This window comes from Cladosporium halotolerans (genome assembly GCF_011745625.1).
Source record: "Cladosporium halotolerans strain TM138-S3 chromosome Unknown Sca27, whole genome shotgun sequence".
Classification (NCBI taxonomy): domain Eukaryota; kingdom Fungi; phylum Ascomycota; class Dothideomycetes; order Cladosporiales; family Cladosporiaceae; genus Cladosporium; species Cladosporium halotolerans.
Genome location: NW_027191478.1, coordinates 15,852 through 34,396, shown reverse-complemented (window position 1 = coordinate 34,396; position 18,545 = coordinate 15,852). Strand labels below are relative to the sequence as shown.

Here is an 18,545-nt window from a genome sequence, read left to right as displayed (position 1 = left end):
CTCTCCATGAACGTAATCGTCTATTCACTCTGTCTTCCGCAACATCAAACTCTGTCTCTTTGACAGATACTCCGGATCTTCCGATTCTACTCTCGTCTCAACTTCTGGTAACAGCAACTCCTCCATGTCCGAGACGCGCAACATCGTCTTCCTGGGCGCCTCCTACGCCGGCATAAGCGCTACCCACTACTTCCTCAAGCATGCCTACCCGCACCTCCCAAGCTCTCCAACAGTCAACTACAAGGTAATCCTGATCAACGCCTCCCCCAAGTTCTACCAGCGTCACGCCTCACCGCGCGCCATCGCCAGCGCCTCACTGCTGGCTCACGACAGGCTGTTCGTCGACATTGAGCCGGGCTTCGCGCAATACGGAGACAAAGTCCAGTTCCTCGTCGCCAAAGCGACATCTTGGGATCCTGAGAAACGCATTCTCCACCTTTCCAACGCCGAGGGCAAAGATATCGCCATCAGCTATCACGCGCTCGTGCTCGCCACAGGCTCCAAGACCGCCTCCCTCACGCAGTCCAGCTTCGGCAACTCACACGCGGAAATCGAGGCCGCCCTCACAGCTATCAACGAGCAAGTCGCCTCTGCCAAATCAATCGTCATCGCCGGCGGCGGACCCGCAGGCGTCGAGACCGCCGGCGAAATCGCAGAGCACCTCAACGGCTCGCCCGGCTGGTTCCAGTCCCGCCCCTCCAACCGGACCGCCAAAATCACCCTCCTCACCAGCGCCCCGCGCCTCCTCCCCGCCCTCCGCCCCTCCCTCGCCGCCCAAGCAGCCCGCGACCTCGAGCGCCTAGGCGTCGAAGTCCAGTACAACACGAAGGTCACCTCGGCCGCCCCTTCCGGCTCGCGGCAGACCACTCTCACCCTCTCCGACGACCAAACCCTGACCGCAGACCTCTACCTCCCCGCCACAGGCACTACCCCGCTGACCTCCTACGCCCCGCCCGCCCTCCTCTCCGCCTCCGGCCACCTCCTCACGAACCCGCACACGCTCCGCCTCAGCGAAGGCAAGCTGGTCTACGCCCTAGGCGACGTGACCTCTTTCTCGCGCGGCAGCATCCCCGAGATCAACGCGCAGGTCCCCGTGCTGGCGTCGAACTTGCAGCGGGACTTGCTCGCCGCGCACGGGGATTTGGGCGCGGAGCCCGAGGGGGAGGATAGGAGGTACGAGGCGGAGACGAGGGAGTTGCAGCTTGTTCCTGTTGGAAGGCGGAGGGGTGTTGGGGCGCTGTGGGGGTGGTGGGTGCCGAGTTGGTTTGTTTGGCTGGTAAAGGGGAGGGATTTTATGGTTGGGGCGGGGAGGGAGAAGGTTTTTGGGAAGGCGGAGGAGAGGGAGGTGAAGTGGACGGGGAGCTGATGCTTGAAAGAGATTGTGAGTAGGTATTCGGAGAGGCAGTCATTCGGGAGGCAATATTATCTGTCTTTCAAAATGCAATAGACATGACACTAAACGCGACCAACAGATCCACCATTGCTTGCTATCATCTCTGGAGTCAAGAAGCCTCCACCGTACCGACCTCCACAATCGCCGGCCCAGCAACAATAGTGCTATCATCCACCTTCTCATTGCAATTGCACAGCACAAGATAACTCTGCCCCGCGACTCCAGTCGCAGGCACCTTAACGCTGAAGCTCGTTCCGTCGCCACCTTGGCCCAGATCCGTGAACACGGGCCCCGACGCCGTGATGAAAGCCGCGTACAATTTCGCGTGATCGCCACCCGGCGTCAGCACGGCTTTCGACTTCACTTCTACTTCTGAGCCGGGCATCACGGCGCCTGTGGCGGACGCGGCGAGGGCGGGGAACGGTTTGACGGGCAGGACAGGGTTGGTGGACGGACAGGAGGTGATGAAGGCTGAGGCGAGAGTGAAGATTGCGTTTGGCGACAAGCCGACGTCGTTGGCGGTCGGGAAGGGGCTGAGTTGCTGTCCGGACGAGGTGTCGCGGAGGTAGGCGGAGTGCCGGGATTCGACGGTCAGGATGCTGCCGGCGGCCGTCAGGTAGTCTTTGTTGGAGATCTGGCGGGCGGCGCCGAGGTAGGCCGAGACGCCGACGCCTTCGAGGACGGAGGCCACGGCGAGGAAGGAGGCGACGGTGTCGAGCGGGAAGGCATAGGTGCACTCGGCGGTGGCGGCAGAGCCTAGGGCGGCAGTGAGGAAGTCCACGTGCGCTTTCTCGTGCGCGGCGACTTCGCTCAGGCGGGTGTAGACCGTTGCCGGGAGGCCGGCATTGGAGAAGTCGGTGGCGGACAAGGCGACGAGACCTTGGCGGTAGAAGGTTGCCTCAAGGTGTTCGAGCGTCAGGGCATAGTTGAGGATGTCGACTGGGAGGTGTTAGTCGCTAGAAGAAGCGGAGCTGGGGCTCTGTGGGAGAGGTACTATCGGAGAACGATGCGAGGGTCTGTCTCTTGCTGAGGGACAACGGCTGAGGAAACGCGTATGCCGACCCCAAGAGGCCAAAGGCCGTGGCGATGCTGATGGAATGCATGTTGACAGGCCAAGAAATATAGCTGTAGGGACAGACGGGGTGGTGCTTGCTGCAGCGAAAAAGGCAACTTGACACTGATAAGACAGGTTTGATGGCGTGGATGGTACCCCTTTTACAGGAGGGCAGAAGAGACAACAAAATCTCAGCGTGGAATGTAGGTCGTACTGTATGTGAGGAATGTGGAAAGTGAAAGCGGAAATGGTGACCGGAACTTTATTCAGAATGTGAACCAGGTATCTGGGTCTGTATTCCCGGATACTCTAAATGGCTTGAACGCTGCAAGTCGTGAATAGATCGTGATCGTTTAGTGGTGGTGGTCGTCGGCCAAGGCTGCGTAACGTCCAACAGCCAGCTCTCCCAGGAATAGGCCAGCGAGGACCGAGAGAAAGTAGCCGACGTTGAGGGTCATGACTGCCAACATGCTGTGGGTTGTTAGCATGAGTATGAACGCATCACTGGGGGTCAATGGACTTACAGAAGGTAGGCGACGCCAGCCTGAACGGTAAAGACGCACGCCCTGGGCAGATCGGTGCTGAACCTCCAAGGCGTAATCTGCATTCCGGCGTGTGTCGGCGTCCTGATGATCTTGACCCTCTCGTCCAGCCCTCGCATGGTCAAAGTTGCCTCATCGCTCTTCTCGGCTGCTGGCAAGCCCTGCCTTTCCCTATCACAGTCCGAGTCGCCTGCAACTGAGATGTATCGTCGTTTCACGGCGCGGTCGTGCCATTTGGCTTCGAGAACATGGCGGTACGCGACAAGCATTCGGCTGATGATGGCGAGCACGATGAGGAAGATGCAAGTGCCGGCGTAGCCGCCTGTTGTTGAGGGTGCCCATTGGCTGGAGAAGAGGGGTGTGCTGTGGTCGTTGGTGAAGGCCATTGGCATGGAGTGGGACATGCTGCTGGAGGAGTCTCCGCCCATGTCCATGCCTGACATGTCGTGGTCCATTGCGGAGGGTGTGGTTATCGGCGCGTGTTGGGATTACGGTATATCGATAAGACGGTGACTGCAGACGACTGGTCTTTACGTCGGCAGGTGGCTCGGAACAGTTGGTGGTGTCGACAAAGAACAACGCGAGGCACAGCAATGGGTATGGTGGAGTGTCAAAAGTACGGCAGGCGAGCAAGAATCGGACGTTGGTGGAGATGGTGGGATTGGCGTGAGAGAGTTTACGAGCAGATGTCCGTACCTTTGTCGCTGGCCTGCTGGCCCGCCAGGCTCTCGGCGCTCCATCATCACGGTGGCACGGCTGGCAGCGGTGGAGTCCTGAGCAAGTCTGAGCATGTTATCGGCTGTACCCGCTCGCTAGCGGGCTTGGGGCTTCGCTTGCCGCGAGGCCTTCTGTTCTAGAGCGCACGTGACCTTCGCTTCGTCTGCTTCGCGTTTCATCTCAGCCCTGCCCTGTTGCAGCCTTGCCGGTGCTGCTTGACGGTGATCTACTCCACGTGGTTTGCTGCTGGCCGGTTTCCGTCGAAGCGCACGATCCCGCGGATGCCTGAAAGCCATCTGGCAATGCTCGAGCGCGTCTCAATACCCTCGTTTGCGGCGACATCGGAAAGTCTAAACACATTATGCATATCTGGACTCGATGGCACAGTGTGGTGGTAATCGTGAATGTGAGCATAGCAATTGCACCACTAGCTCTTTCCATAAGATCTCTCGACGGTTGATCTGCAGCAATCCCTGAGTAAGCGATAATACTCAAGAACACTACGACAAGGCGGCGACGAGTGGCAGGCCGACCGCACGATCCCGTCGATGTCTCTTCAGACAGCCTCGGAGGCGTGCACGAGCCATCCGGCGCGTTTCAGACGCCAACGCCGACGCCGCCAGCCGCGACAATATCAATAACAAACGTCAGAGCCAGGACTCGACAAAGGCTGCAACACCGTCGTCAACAGGCCCTTCGCATCGATTTTTGCTGGCTTACGAGCCAATCCCCTCAGCGAACATTGCGCCAGCAACCCCGTCGCTCCTTCCAAGTCAACGCGCCGCATTCAACTCCACCAAGGCGCGTCTTCGTCTGAAATAATCGAGGCCGCCCGCCGATCGCGCACACTTCACTTTCACACCTCTCGCGCACGCCCACGCGTGTCGCGCAACAACTCACAACCATGCGCACCAAGAAAGCGCCCTCGCAAGCGAAACGCGCCAAACCGCGCGCGTCGCAATCCAAACCGCAGACCAACGGCACGCCCAGAACCCCGACTCTCAAACCGCCCAAAGCGCCAGAACGCAGCGCAGCCAGATCGCCGGCCGCGCAACCCGCCGAGTTGTCGGAGAGTGACCGCAGGCGATTGCACGAGTATCTGGAACTTGCGGAGAGGCCGTTTCTGGTGCACACGGTTCCCGCGTCGCGGAAGAGGAAGCGCAGCGGTGCGCACCCCATGCAGGTGCAGGAGGATCTGTTTGAGCAGAGGTTGTCGGTGCAGTATGAGGTGAAGCCGAGGGACAAGTGGGAGAGTTTGCGAAGGTACAAGAAGTTTACAGGTAGGAAGAGATGCGCATTTTTGGATCGAGCGTGTGGAAAATGTGGAGGCTGACAAGGGCGCAGTTGGATCTGAGAGTATTGCGACTGGCGAGTGCATTTTGGTCAAACACGACGAGACGGAAGATCCGCGGATGGACATCCACTCTCAATGGAAAGCGAAAGTGCTGGAGGTGCGGGCGCTGGATCAAGAACACGTCTACATACGATTGAGTTGGCTGAATCGACCGGAAGATCTTCCCAGCGGGCGGAAAGACTACCATGGAAAGAACGAGCTTATACCGACGAATCAGATGGATATCATCGATGCGATGGCAGTGAATGGCGCGCTGCCTGTGCGACATTGGGATGAGCAGGCGGACGGCGATGAGCAGAGCATGCCTGCGGAAGACGAGTTTTTCTGGCGGCAAACGTTTGATTTTGCGAATACGAAATCTTTCTCGGTATGGCTGTGTTGAAGATCGACCAATCGAACGAGCCGCTAACGCGTTTCAAGAATCTACGAAGAATATGCGTTGACGACGCGCCCCAAAATCCAGACGAGCTGATCGTCCAGTGCTCCAACGGCGAATGCCGCAAGTGGATGCACGTCCGCTGCATTGCCAAAAACGCCCTTGAGCGAGCCAGTCCGTCTAGCCCTGCCTCTTCGAATCAATTCCATTCCCAACTGACCAAGCTCACCCCTCCAGTTGCCTCACAATCCCCCAACCAACCACCCGACTCCAGCCCCAAAAAGGGCAAGTTAAAGAATCCCGCCAACAACCCGAACTTGACAGCCGTCGCGGACGCAACGAAAGGTTTGACGACGGCAGAGGTCTTCGTGAAAGGATACCCGGACCGACCGAATATCGAGCCCGCTGAAGAGGACGAAATCGTGATCACGACGGAGACGGGCGAGCAGTATTCTGAGGAGGTCCGGTGTCTGTTTTGTGAGACGGAGGTGGAGTAGGTGACGTTGATCTCTGAATGTTTTGACGATATCGATTGATTGACGGATTGATTGTTTGATCTCATATGCATGCTATTTAGCGGGCGGGGGCGATTGTGTTCGTGGGGGTATTTTCTTGGACTTCTTTATGGATTATGCATTCAAGCGTGCTATTTGAGCAGGACAAAAATTGGAGAGATAAGATAAGGAGAGATCGTCATACGAGCACGAAACCAACAAGCTACTTTATCATCGCAGAAGGCTTCGGCAGCCGACACACACTTTACACTACTACACAATGCCCTAGAAGTCGTGGACGACAAGCGCGGCGGGGCCAGAGGCGCGCGTAACGCGCGAACAAGTCATTCTTCAGACTTGCAGACGAGGCGGGAAGTGAATCCGTTCGTCAGTCTGGCGCTAAGGTCATTGCTTCTCCGCCTCGCGAGATTCTCTATGTCATCATGTACATGTGCATGTGGGGCTTGATGCTGCTGGCTTTCCTTTACCCGATCGCAAGGTAGGTGTGAATCCCCTTTCGTGCCTCAGGCTCTCATGAGGTCTCGCAGAGGGAAGACGTCGCGTGCGGAAGGATGCGTCTGTCCGCTCGGTACCGGAGATCTCCGGCCAGGACAGGGGTGGTATTCTGCTAGTTCGGGAGTTTTAGCGCATGGGCTGGGCGGCGGCGGTCAACCAGGCCATGACGTTCTGAATCGCCGTGGGAGCTTGGGTTGTGAGGATGTTCTGGAAAAATGTGACGGTGTGCGGTGCGATGCTGGTACCTGCATCGTGGCTGCAAGTGCCGCTGAGCGCCTGATCCATCCGGTTTGCTGGGGGCATGGTTGTTCGTGAGAGATCCTCGCTCGGGGCAACTCGTCAGAGATTAAGCCGTTCGGACGTTGCGGTGTAGTCGGGTTCTCTGCCCAGAAGCCGATGTTTTCACAGGCCGCTTTGCAAGCTGGAGGGCAGGGGAGTGTGACGAGGGCGATATTGGACGTGGCACTATGCGCCCTTCGGCTCTCTGCTTCCCTGGGCGATTATACATCTGTCCGAATGCGAGGTGAAGCATGCGCGCACAGGCGTGGGACTAATGAGACTGTGATCCGGCGATAATGTCGCAGCCGTCACGATCACTGCGATTGTGATGGCAGATACCTATCAAAAGGCTAAAGTCTGCAGGGTACCTGAACCCAGGCTCAGCCGGGACTAACACACACCTTAAGACATGCACTCCACCCGACTACTGCCCGTCTCCATAACGTGCGTCTGCAGCACTATGCTACCAGTGTAGCTCCATGCGGGCTTCAGGAGGCGCACACCCGGAGCCCAAGCCGTCAGTCTTCGCGCCCGCATCCCCAGCGCTCTGCGACGGCCGGCCGCTGGGGCCTCCGGCGCTTCGAGCAGAAAGACTGCCTCGATAATCTCCAGACCGGGCGCTAGCTGAAGAAACCGGCCAAAGCGCCGGGCCCTGCGACACCCACTGCGCCTGCGACATGGCGATGTGCGCCGCCCGCCAGTCATGCCCCCAGCGCGCCCAGCAGAGAGAGCGCTGGCGTCAGCGTGCAGCCGATTGCCATAGCCTGCTAGAGTAAGAGTAACTAACAACATGCGCGATTGGCGCACCCGGCCACACTATAAGGTAGGCCTGCCTTAAGGCCCGAGGATGCAGAGGGCTCCGGTCTAATACCGAGCCTGCACTCGCCCCCACCGCCCTGCGCGCTCATCTCGCTCCTGCAATAGCGAAATCCGCCTGTGCCCCTCGCCGTGTCGTCTCCCGCCCGCCGGTCCCCGTCGCTCGCACCGCTCCCCTCTTCGTCCTGCACGCACCTGCATCGTGCATCCTGCGTCTGCACTCCATCTGCTCGTTCGGCTTCCAAGGTTGTCGAACCGCGCGCGCTTCGTCCAGTAGTGGCGCCCGCCAAACGCCCGCAAGCACAGCCAAACCTTCCACCCGCGACCCGAGCGCTCGCCCAACCCGGCTGGCTGGCTCGTGACATTGACTCGCGTACAAAGGGCCAACGACTGAATACCGGCCTTGCTCTCGCCATTCCCTACCGTCTTCGTCTCACCCTTCCTGCACTCGACAAGACGACTGCCTGCGCGCTCGACGTCCGGACATCGCCTTATCCGCCGCTTGCGCCTGTCTTCCTGTTCCTCGGGTCTGCGCTTTGCGTTGCTTTCCTCTCCAACGGCCCGGACCACAAAACCAGCACTCGGGCACGATGGGCGATGCCGCTGACCCCGCGACCCCGAACCCCACCAAGCCTGCCGTGCTCATCATTGGAGGCCTAGGTATGTCGTCTCATGCGATATCTCAGAATGTTGCTCGGCGAGTCTGTCGCAATGCGTTGGGAATAACGTTGCGCGCAAACGCGCACTCGCCGAGCTCATCGGCAACGCCCAAACGCTGACGTTCGTCGCAACCACCCAGGGTACATCGGCCGCTTCCTCGCCAACCACATCCACAGCAATGATCTCGCGTCGACGCTTCGCATAGTGGACAAGCAGCTTCCGCAGCTCGCCTCCCTCGCTCCCGAGCACGAAGCCGCCTGCTCTCTCGAGAACTTCGTACAAGCGGACGCCTCGCGCGAACAATCTCAAGCACGCATCTTCGACCTGCCCGACTCATCCGACGGCCAAAAGCGCGAATTCGACTATGTCTTCAACTGCGGCGGAGAGACGCGCTTCTCGCAGGAAGACGAGGTGTACAAGCTGCGCAGCTACCAGCTCAGCGTGACCGTGGGCAAAGAGGCCGCGAAGCGCGGCGTGAAAGCGTTCATCGAAATCAGCACCGGCACCGTCTACAACCCCAACAAAACCCCACAAAAGGAAAACGACAAGACGTCCAAGCCGCACACCAAGCAGGCCAAGTGGAAGCTGGCCGCCGAGGAGGAGCTCGCGAAAATCCCCGGCCTGAAGCTCTGCGTCCTGCGCATGCCGCACGTCTACGGCCCTTACACCGGCCGCTGGCTCGGCACCCAGCTCGCCCTCGCCCGCGTCTACCAGGACCGCAGCAGGGACAAGCCCGAGACCATGAAGTACCTCTGGAGCAGCGACATGCGCACCAACACCCTCCACGTCGAGGACGCCGCGCTAGCGTGCTGGCTCGCCGCGGCTTGGACGGCTACTAACGACCGAATACCGAACTCGCCTGCCGACTCGCGCATCGTTTTCAACGTCGTTGACAAGGGCAACACCTCGCAGGGTACAATGGCGGCGATCATCAAGGAGGTGTTTGGGATCGAGACGGGGTTTCAGAACACTCTTGTCAACACGTTCGCCCGCCTCAACCTTGAGCATGTTGTCGACGAGGTTAACGACGACACGCTGGACGACTGGGCCGATTTGCAGGAGGAGAGCGGGATCAAGGAGAATGGCGGGCCGCTGAGCCCGTTCATGGAGAAGGAGCTGTTGAGGGATGCAGATTTGTGTTTGGACGGTGGGAGGTTTGAGAGTGTTGTGGGATTTAAGTATGTTTGCGCTGGATCGCCTGCAAATTGCGTTCGGAAGGTCTTTTGCTGACTGTCTTTTTTCTTTTTTTGCAGGCCCAAGCACGAGCGAATAACGAAGCAGGAGATCGAGGAGGTCATCGAGAGCTACAAGCGCATGAAGTGGTGGCCTTGAAATTTCTCCCGAGCATGTGCAGACGCGACACGGAGAAAAGGAGCATCTGAGAAGCGAAGTCAAGTGAAGCATCCGAAGGCATTTTTTGCATCCGAAAGAGAAGAGCATCGCATGAGCGCGCTGTACAAAACGTCTGCGCGAGAAAGAGGCCTCGATAGGCGGTGCATATCTGCATAAATTACACGCATTGCTGGGGGAGTGGGATTCTGGGAACGAACGAACTGAAACGGCCGGAAGCTTTTCCTTTTTTTTTTCTTCTTTTATTTTCGTGGTCGGGGGAGGCTGTAGCGATAGTTCCCTCGCTTTGTTGTGTGTAATTTTCATAGCTTGATATACCATTATACATTTTGATTCGCATTTGATGTCAGCTTGGGCTGCAGCAGTGGTGAGTGTTGTGCACACTATGCAGTTCTCGAGTAGAAAGCGAGCAGAGTTATGGTAGCAGCACAAGACCGTACATGCCATAGGTTTCTGCAGCTGTCTGGATGTTTTCATATAGCTTGCCCTGGGTATCGTATGGGTCAGATTGCTTCAATGACACGAATCTTTGCAAGGAACACAAGTGGATTTCGGCTATAGACATGCTACATAAACATTTCATCCTCCAATCTATCCGCCAAACGGCCGTGGAAATCGAGCATGTAAAGACCTGTTGATTCCACGTCAGCAATGATGTCCACCGAATGCTTTGAAGAACAAATGTGGAGTGGAGGTTTGCGTGTATCAGGAGTCCATTTAGATCACTGAGACGCCAGAAACAGCGCCTCTGACATAAGAGGTTGCCAGAAAAGATGCAAAAATTATCTCGTCATTGCAAAGGGGTGGTGGGTGGGGTGGGTTGGTTGGGTGGGTGTGACTTACGGATGATTTGGAACTGGCGGTGGTGGTCGGACAGGTTAGTGGTGTTGAAGACTCTCGAGATGAGCCTCGTAGCGGTGTATTTCGCACACGACACAGATGGAGATGAACATGCGGCTTGCAAGATCTCACGACGCGTGCGCGAAATTTTGCAGCCACAGTATCATCCAATCTAAATGCAGTGCTTGATGGAGCAAGCAGGGTTGGAAAGCTGAAGTCGCAGCAAAGTTTTGTACTCGACGGCGCGGCGTTGATTCCGCGCCAGTGCACCAGCCGCACTTTTCGCCAAGGCCACACGTCCGCTGGCCGCAGGCCAATTTTGAAGTACACCCTCGTCTGGAGACGAACTTTGCCCTCACCCCAGCGCCTAGCGACGACGAACGATTTTCCCGACAACCTCGATAAATCGCCAATACCGACAACATGGGCCGTCTTCACTCCAAGGGCAAGGGCATCAGCTCCTCTGCGCTCCCCTACTCTCGCTCCGCCCCCGCGTGGCTCAAGACCACCCCCGACCAGGTCGTCGACCAGATCTGCAAGCTCGCGAAGAAGGGTGCCACCCCCTCTCAGATCGGTGTTGTCCTCCGTGACTCCCACGGTGTTGCCCAGGTCAAGATTGTGACCGGTATGTGGATGCGGAACTTGCGCGGTTGTCAATGGACCAGCAGAGACTGACGAACTTCACAGGTAACAAGATCCTCCGTATCCTTAAGAGCAACGGTACGCTTCAACCCGCGTGAAAGATGGACACCAGCGGCAGATGACTGTCGGCAAGAGTTGGATCACAAAAATATGACCATCGTGTCAAAACTATGCCTCTGCTTGGTCTCAGACTGACGGAGTGATTTCAAACAGGCCTCGCCCCGGAGATCCCCGAGGACCTTTACATGCTTATCAAGAAGGTGCGCATACCCAAGCCTGATATGGTCCTGCGAATCGCATGGCCTGCAGCATTACTAACACCAGCCAGGCCGTCGCCGTCCGCAAGCACCTCGAGCGCAACCGCAAGGACAAGGACTCCAAGTTCCGCCTGATTCTCATCGAGTCCCGCATCCACCGTCTGTCCCGCTACTACAAGACCGTCGGTGTCCTCCCCCCCACCTGGAGGTACGAGAGCGCCACCGCCTCCACCCTCGTCGCTTAAGCGTTGTCTGCATTACGGGAACACGGAAAAGCACATTCCGCGCGACGAATGGACGGAAAGGCGTTTCGCGGAGGGAGCCATGGGCGATTTTTTATGCTTCTTCTTGGCGTGGGACTGATCGCGTAGACGACGACCCGCCGAGCTCGCGGCTGATTGAGAAAAAAATGAAAATCATTCACAGCGCCCTCCATCATTGTCTCAGCTCCTTTACATTTGTTATTCTGCGTTCTTGATTCGATGAGGAAAAGCACATGCCAAAATCCCGGCAAGGCCAATCTCACGAGAAGTCTGGACACTCCACTGCCTTCACACATCATATCAATCACGCCGCTCACCCGTTTTTGCAACTTCCCAATCCGCTCTCGCTCACTTGCTGCCAAATCTCACGATCAGCCTCATCAGATGACGAAACAGCAGCCGTCCCAGAGCTTGGCTCGCTGTTCTCATCACTTCCAACCTTTGCCGACGTCGCGGTTTCAGAGATAAGCTTGTTCTTCGCTTCCTCACTTCCAGCCTTCATCGACGCCGCCGTTCCGTAGCCAAGCTCGCTATTCGCCTCGTTCCCTCCACCCTTTGCTGACAACGGCGAGTCTTCCTGCGCACCCTGGCCCTCGCCACCGAGAAACCTGGCCAGCTCGCCATTGCTCAGCTTCAGCAACTCAGCCATCAGGTCGTATTCTGGGCCTTCTGGTCCCTCGCTTGGTGAGTCCGCGATGATGAATGGATCGGCGAGTTCCGCGCTCGCGACCTTGCCATGGTCAGGCGACTCCGCTCTGAGACCCGAAGGCGAAGAGTCGACACCGGGGGTCTTCCAGTGTTTGGGAGATGAATTCGAGACATCGGAGGTGGCGTTGCGTGGTTTACGCGCGGTCTTGCTGAGTTTGGAGGGGTCTGGCGCGATGGGCATGGGGTTTGGTGGCGTGACTGGGGCTGGCGAGCTGTTCGTGCCAGACGAGGGGTGCTTGGATCTGTTCTTGTTCTTGGGTTGCGACTCTTGAATTGATTCGAGAAGGGTGGCCACGCTTGCGCGGTCGAGCGCTTTGGTGACGAGAGTCTCCTCGATTTCCGGATCTTCATAGCCTCGTGGTGAGGGCGATTTCTTTGTCGAGATGGGCTTCGATGGATTGCGGCTGGCACTCCTGCGCTGGCTGACGCTTGCCGAAGGCGAGAGGCTGTTGGTGTTGGTGTTCGTCATTCCGTAGAATGGTGCGGGTTGAGTGAGACCTGTCGATGGAGGATGCGCGCTGCCGGTTTCAGTGCCGCGCTGGGGCCGATGTTGGTTGGCGATGGGCGCGCTCGGTGCGTGGCAACCGTAGGAGATAGCGAAGGAGGCTTTGAATGAGAATTGCATGGTGGAGGGTGGTTAAGGCGGTCTTTGCTCTTTGCGGGTTTGAGGTGGGTGGTTGTGTGAACGAGAGGTAGAGCTTGTGGATTTTGCTATTCTACTGAGCGAGAGCACGCGTTCTAATTGACGTGGTCGCATCTTTGCTGGATGTGAATGGTGTTAGTGCATACTTCTACTTCACTGACTTTGCCCTCTGGATGGAGTTCCGTGGGCAATTCACTTTTCGCTCCCAGCGTGAAGTGAAGTCCTTCACAATCGAACTTTGTCGTTGGCCCACGTGCATCGATGGTAGCACTATGAACGACCTTGCTTGTATTAGTGCTCGATAATCGCCGTCTGACGATAATGTTGATGACCAAGTCGTGATTGAGAGACTGCACGAATGATGTATCCGGCGGATCTGCAGGGCGGCACGCAACATCGTGGCCGACTTAACCAGCAATTCAACCGCCGCTATTGCAATTCTTAGCACTTTTGGGTTCAATTACAACTGAGTCAATACAAGTGCAAATGGAAGGTACAAGATTGCGCCCTCAGACCATGCGCCAGCTGTAGGCGCTATCTGAAACCGGGTAGTGAATCCAACTGAAACTGCGGACGTGGATAGAACGAATCAAATCTGCAGCCTTCCGATCGATGAGTTCATTTCTCTGATAAGAAAGATCATCACTTTATACTGGAAGTCCACAACGCCATGGCGGTCGACATGGACGCCACGTTCTTGACATGTGGGAGTGGCGAAGCTACAAAGCAAACTCAAAATGGGGCTGGGAAATCTTATCAGCCCTGCGGCATTATACATGTTCTAGCCGACTGGCCATTAATGGCGAGACATTCTGCCTCGTTGATTGGATGACCGTCCGGATGGGACGTTCATTCGTCAAATCTCTCACCTGGGCTAATGGATGGTTTGGACCACTCCCTGAAGGGAGACGTGGAGGGTCAACGTGCATCAACGTGCAACCTGCAGACCAAGAAGCAGTGTGCCACTCAAAATCATGATCGAGGTACTTTTTGAGTCCCAACGCTCCGCAGATTAGTAGTCGTATTTCATTCAGTCTTCTTGCACGTATTCTCAGCAAGCGGTGGATTGCGCGATCGCATCTTCTCTTCGACTGCTCCTTGTACTTCTCAAGATATCGATCTGAGTCTTGATCTCTCGCCTTCGAAGCAACCATCCAGCATGGAGTCCAGACAACAAGACATGCCGGCTGGGATCGAGCTCACACCACGATCGGGAACGCCCAAGAAGACCGTAATCGAGCGAAGTTCGAAGGCGAACCCGTTCGACACTCCTTACAACACTTCTCCAAATACGGCCTCAGGGTCGAAATATGCATCTACCGTCGCATTGCAGCAGAATGTGGCACCACCGACATACTTCAAGTCTCGGAGGATTAAGAAAGGCGAACAGGAGCGACCGTGGTTGAACAGAAAGGACCCTAGAGAGAGATGGGTCTGGATCATTCCTACCTTTGGCATCGTCCTGGGTCTGGGCTTGATGGCTCTCCAGATCTGGCTTGGGCTACAGCGGATCTCAAAGCACACCTACTGCAGCGTCTTGGACGAGGATTGGGTCCGCGGATTTGACGAAAGGATATGGACAAAAGAGGTCGAAGTCGGCGGCTTCGGGTGAGTCGGACGTCGCTGAAGAAGAGAGCACACACTGACCGAGATCTAGAAATGGCCAATTCGAGCAGACGACCAATACCGAGGAGAACGCTTTCGTGCGCGACGGTCTCTTGCACATCAAGCCGACTCTCCAAGACCCTAAGCTAATTGAGAACAACAATATCCTCAACTTGACGAATCAAGGGATCTGCTCTTCCGACATGTGGTATGACTGCGTCGCCGTCACCAACACCACCAACGGCACGATCGTCAACCCTGTCAAATCCGCCCGCATAACCACCAAATCCAGACCCATCAAGTTCGGGCGCGTCGAAGTCGTCGCCCAGCTTCCAGAAGGCGACTGGCTCTGGCCCGCCATCTGGATGCTGCCCGTGACTGACACTTACGGCCCGTGGCCAGCCTCCGGCGAGATCGACATCCTCGAGGCGCGCGGCAACAACTACTCCTACCCGCAAGGCGGCAACAACATCGCATCCTCGGCACTTCACTGGGGCCCGGACGCGGACGCAGACGCCTGGTGGCTGAACAATAACAAGCGCGCAGCCCTGCACACGACTTACAGCACCGACTTCCACACCTTCGGCTTGGAGTGGACGGAGAGGTACATCTTCTCTTGGATCGACGGCCGCTTGGCGCAGGTCATGTACGTCAACTTCAACCGCCCGTTTTGGAAGAAAGGTCGCTTCCCCGTGGGCAGCGCAAATGGCACGCGATATGTGGATCCCTGGAGCCAGACAGGCCGGTTCTCCACGCCGTTTGATCAGGACTTCTACCTCGTCTTGAACGTCGCTGTTGGTGGCACGAATGGCTGGTTCGAAGATGGTGTAGCCAACAAACCCTGGGTGGATGCCTCGCCGACTGCAAAGAAGGACTTTTGGAACGCGCAGAAGATTTGGTTACCGACCTGGGAGGAGAGGGGCGAGATGCTGGTGAAGAGTGTCAAGATATGGCAGCAGCAGGGGTATAATGGCTGTTAGTGGAGCTGGCTAGAATCAATGTAAGCAACGGCAGGTACAGCCTCTTCATCGGCATGGTGGTGTTCTAGATTGAATCTTAGATAGTGATAATAACAATGAGACGAACCACCGAAGGATTCACTCCAAGACGGAACCACCCGCCCGTCAGAATAGGCTTAGCGCGGGCTGAGACATCAGCTCCACGTGCTTTGTCAGATATGGAGGATTGCGGCGCGAACTTGATGTAACAATAAGATATATACTCCTCAGAGCATTTCATGAAGAATTTCTGTACCGATATCACCTGTGCGCATTATGTGAAACCCGATTCGGCGACATGGCAGAAGAAAGTCATCAAGGAGCATCTTCGACCCGCTCGCAGCAACACACCCGTCAGAAGCGCGCAAGAACTCAGCTTTCGTGCACGCCATGCCGTAACGGAAAGCTGAAATGTGACCGCTCGACACCTTGTGAGCCTTGCGTTAAAAGAGGGCGTGAGGCAGCATGTGTATATCCGCCGCCACCAGTCAAAAGCAAGCCGGCGAATGTGAAAGGACGTATCAGGCAGTTGGAGAGCCTGGTGGTTGACTTGATGAATCAGCAGAAGTCTGCGCAGACCAGATCAGAGTCGAACAGCACGCCTATAGATCACACAAGCGAGTCGAGTTCATCAGATGCAGACAGGCGCGGTCCTTTCACGGAGCCAACACCACCGAGTGACCATGACACTGGTCCGCAGTACAGTAACGGTTCCCAGGAAGCAGCCAGCCCGGAGTCTGGTGTTGAAAAACCTTTCGGGCACATGAGCATCAGTAAAGACGAAATTAGCTATCACGGTGCAAGCCACTGGCAGACAATCTTGAACTCCATCTCCGATCTGAAAAATGAACTTGGCGACGACGAGGGCACCGAAGACCAGGCTACCGGAGAAGAGCCTTCAGAGACCGGCGGTAGTAGTTGGCAGGGTATCTCGGGGCACCCGCCTCAGCAACATTCTTTTACGGAGCTAGGATTGCTGGTGGGCAGCCCTGCCTTCACCACCAAAGAAGACCTGATCAAAGGGATGCCCGAGAAAAGGGTTGCGGACCGCCTTTTAAGCCTTTGGTTTAATTCACCTGACCCACTCAAGCCCGCAATCCATGCTCCGACCTTCCAAGACGAGTACAAACAATACTGGAAGGACCCTCAACGCGCGCCAGTCATGTGGCTGGGCTTGACTTTCGGCATCCTGAGCTTGGCTGAATCGTTTATGCTCCGTGACATTGACCCAAACAGCGCCCCTGCAAAAGCTTGCCTGGCGAGGGTTAACAAACTTCATTCCATGGCAGCGTCGGCAGCGATCCTGGCTGACTATACCACACCCAAGAAATACACTCTCGAATGCCTTATGTTCTATACCGCAGGTATTCGTAGCAACGACGGCTTCATGAAAGTATGGCTAATGATCGGTCTGATTCTACGTCTTTCGCTGCGTATGGGATATCATCGCGACCCCAAGTTCTATCCAAACATCTCCCCCTTCGAAGGCGAGATGAGACGCCGAGTGTGGACAGGAATCAGCATGCTTGACATCCTAATCTCCTTCCAACTTGGGCTGCCCTCTATGGTGAGAACAATCACCACGGATACCGAGCCCCCTCGAAACTTGTTGGACCGCGACTTCAACACATCGACGACGGTATTACCGCCCGGAAGAGGAATTGACGAACTGACTCCCTCATCTTACACACGCACAAAGGTCTGCATAGTGCGAATCTTCGGGCAGGCCGCGGACCTTGGCCATTCTACTACCCCAGTCAAGCATGAAGATGTCATGCGTCTGGATGACGAGCTAGCATCGGCATGCGCTGCTATGCCTTCGCTTCTCAAAATGCCCGACATGAGCGAGCTGGTTACTGATCCTCCGGAGCAACTCATGTGCCGGATAAACCTGGCGCTGCTGATACTGAAGACACGCATCATATTGCACCGCAACTTCATGTTGGTCCCATTCTTCCAACTCACCGACGATGAGCAAGCGCGAGGAGTGGGAACAAGCAAGATGATATGCACCGAATCGGCACTATCCGTCCTCAATCTGCATCACGCCATCCACGCCGAAAGCCAACCTGGCGGAAAATTGTATACTGTGAAGTGGTATATGGGTTCTATCAGCACACATGACTTCCTTTTGGCTGCAATGGTTATGTGCCTCTCCCTCTCGACGCAAATGAGCGAAGATGACGAATTGCGGTCTATTGGCAACCAATTCATGTGTCCTCGCCAGGTAGCTATGATTGAGGCACTTGAGAAGAGCGAGAAGATCTGGAATTCAGAAAATTCCAAGAGTCGAGTAGGGCCTAGCCTGGCGTCGTCCGCAGACGAGTGCACTGTGTCGGACATGTCCACCTCGGTCGAGAAAGCGGGCAAGGCGATGTCGGTCATGCTGGATCGTGTCAAGAAGCACTTCAAAGGAAGAATGGTCTCTGGCTCTGAAACAACCTGCGGCTCCGCGGCGCCTTTACCAAAGTTTCCTCGTCGCAGCGAGCAGCAAGACAACTCCACAACACCATTCTATGGGATTGTCTCGAACACGCCGTGGGCAGACTACATGCCTGAGCAACCAACGTCGCAGTCAAAAGGGATCGGAGCACCTGCCGGCGCAGGATTGGAGCCCAATCCATTGACCCAGGCTAACCCTCCTTTTCCACCCACCCCCAACCTCCAACTTGACTTCTCCACAATCGGCGACATGATCGACGGCCCGATGCCATTGGACTGGGAAGTATGGGACGACCAGATCTTGCAACAGAATGCGCAGCAGGGGAACCAAGCCAACTTTGCAGACCAGTCGCTAGACGATGTCAATGCCTCTGGTGGGGGCCAGCGGTTTGTGGCGGGCAACGCGATCTATGCTAACGGGACCGGACCATTGGTGCAGGATGATCTGGTAGGAGGACAATTTACTTGGCAGGATCTGCAAGATGTTGATTTGGATATTCGGGACTATGAGAGTGGCGGTCTTTGGGGCGAGGTTCCAATTTGGAAGCCGTGATGCGATCTGTTCTTGAAAACGACCTTATGACAGTGGCTGGGGA

General features: G+C 56.4%; 7 protein-coding genes across 7 annotated transcripts; 5 read left to right on the top strand and 2 right to left on the bottom strand.

Moving 5' to 3' along the window:
- Positions 1-124: 124 nt before the first annotated feature.
- WHR41_06699 (uncharacterized protein) lies at positions 125-1,366 on the top strand (the record flags this gene model as incomplete). The annotated part of the gene is made up of 1 exon (XM_069375304.1): positions 125-1,366. One exon carries the CDS (start codon positions 125-127, stop codon positions 1,364-1,366), a length of 1,242 nt encoding a protein of 413 aa, XP_069227444.1.
- A 24-nt stretch (positions 1,367-1,390) lies between these two features.
- Positions 1,391-2,496, bottom strand: WHR41_06698 (uncharacterized protein; the record flags this gene model as incomplete). Its single annotated transcript, XM_069375303.1, has 2 exons — positions 1,391-2,332; positions 2,388-2,496. The coding sequence occupies 2 exons, from the start codon at positions 2,494-2,496 to the stop codon at positions 1,503-1,505; spliced, it is 939 nt and encodes a 312-aa protein (XP_069227445.1). The 3' UTR covers positions 1,391-1,502.
- A 304-nt stretch (positions 2,497-2,800) lies between these two features.
- WHR41_06697 (uncharacterized protein) lies at positions 2,801-3,684 on the bottom strand (the record flags this gene model as incomplete). The annotated part of the gene is made up of 2 exons (XM_069375302.1): positions 2,972-3,684; positions 2,801-2,918 (listed from the first exon to the last, which is right to left on the bottom strand). Exons 1-2 carry the CDS (start codon positions 3,442-3,444, stop codon positions 2,801-2,803), a joined length of 591 nt encoding a protein of 196 aa, XP_069227452.1. The 5' UTR covers positions 3,445-3,684.
- Positions 3,685-3,939: 255 nt separating this feature from the next.
- Positions 3,940-6,172, top strand: WHR41_06696 (uncharacterized protein). Its single transcript, XM_069375301.1, has 4 exons — positions 3,940-4,986; positions 5,051-5,427; positions 5,481-5,610; positions 5,674-6,172. Exons 1-4 carry the CDS (start codon positions 4,611-4,613, stop codon positions 5,931-5,933), a joined length of 1,143 nt encoding a protein of 380 aa, XP_069227453.1. The 5' UTR covers positions 3,940-4,610; the 3' UTR covers positions 5,934-6,172.
- Positions 6,173-8,131: 1,959 nt separating this feature from the next.
- On the top strand, positions 8,132-9,533 carry WHR41_06695 (uncharacterized protein; the record flags this gene model as incomplete). The annotated part of the gene is made up of 3 exons (XM_069375300.1): positions 8,132-8,201; positions 8,341-9,379; positions 9,455-9,533. 3 exons carry the CDS (start codon positions 8,132-8,134, stop codon positions 9,531-9,533), a joined length of 1,188 nt encoding a protein of 395 aa, XP_069227450.1.
- Positions 9,534-10,731: 1,198 nt separating this feature from the next.
- RPS13 (40S ribosomal protein uS15) lies at positions 10,732-11,725 on the top strand. The gene is made up of 4 exons (XM_069375299.1): positions 10,732-11,016; positions 11,079-11,111; positions 11,247-11,293; positions 11,362-11,725. The coding sequence occupies exons 1-4, from the start codon at positions 10,815-10,817 to the stop codon at positions 11,533-11,535; spliced, it is 456 nt and encodes a 151-aa protein (XP_069227451.1). The 5' UTR covers positions 10,732-10,814; the 3' UTR covers positions 11,536-11,725.
- A 2,338-nt stretch (positions 11,726-14,063) lies between these two features.
- Positions 14,064-18,502, top strand: WHR41_06693 (uncharacterized protein; the record flags this gene model as incomplete). The annotated part of the gene is made up of 3 exons (XM_069375298.1): positions 14,064-14,512; positions 14,562-15,484; positions 15,996-18,502. 3 exons carry the CDS (start codon positions 14,064-14,066, stop codon positions 18,500-18,502), a joined length of 3,879 nt encoding a protein of 1,292 aa, XP_069227448.1.
- Between the last annotated feature and the right edge of the window lie 43 nt (positions 18,503-18,545).

Excerpts from the sequence above, each read along its gene's own strand:
- RPS13 (XM_069375299.1), top strand. The coding sequence starts at position 10,815 with ATGGGCCGTCTTCACTCCAAGGGCAAGGGCATCAGCTCCTCTGCGCTC. Across the intron at positions 11,017-11,078 it reads CCAGGTCAAGATTGTGACCG|GTAACAAGATCCTCCGTATC; the intron begins GTATGTGGATGC and ends CGAACTTCACAG. Across the intron at positions 11,112-11,246 it reads CCGTATCCTTAAGAGCAACG|GCCTCGCCCCGGAGATCCCC; the intron begins GTACGCTTCAAC and ends GATTTCAAACAG.
- WHR41_06696 (XM_069375301.1), top strand. The coding sequence starts at position 4,611 with ATGCGCACCAAGAAAGCGCCCTCGCAAGCGAAACGCGCCAAACCGCGC. Across the intron at positions 4,987-5,050 it reads AAGGTACAAGAAGTTTACAG|TTGGATCTGAGAGTATTGCG; the intron begins GTAGGAAGAGAT and ends ACAAGGGCGCAG. Across the intron at positions 5,611-5,673 it reads AAACGCCCTTGAGCGAGCCA|TTGCCTCACAATCCCCCAAC; the intron begins GTCCGTCTAGCC and ends TCACCCCTCCAG.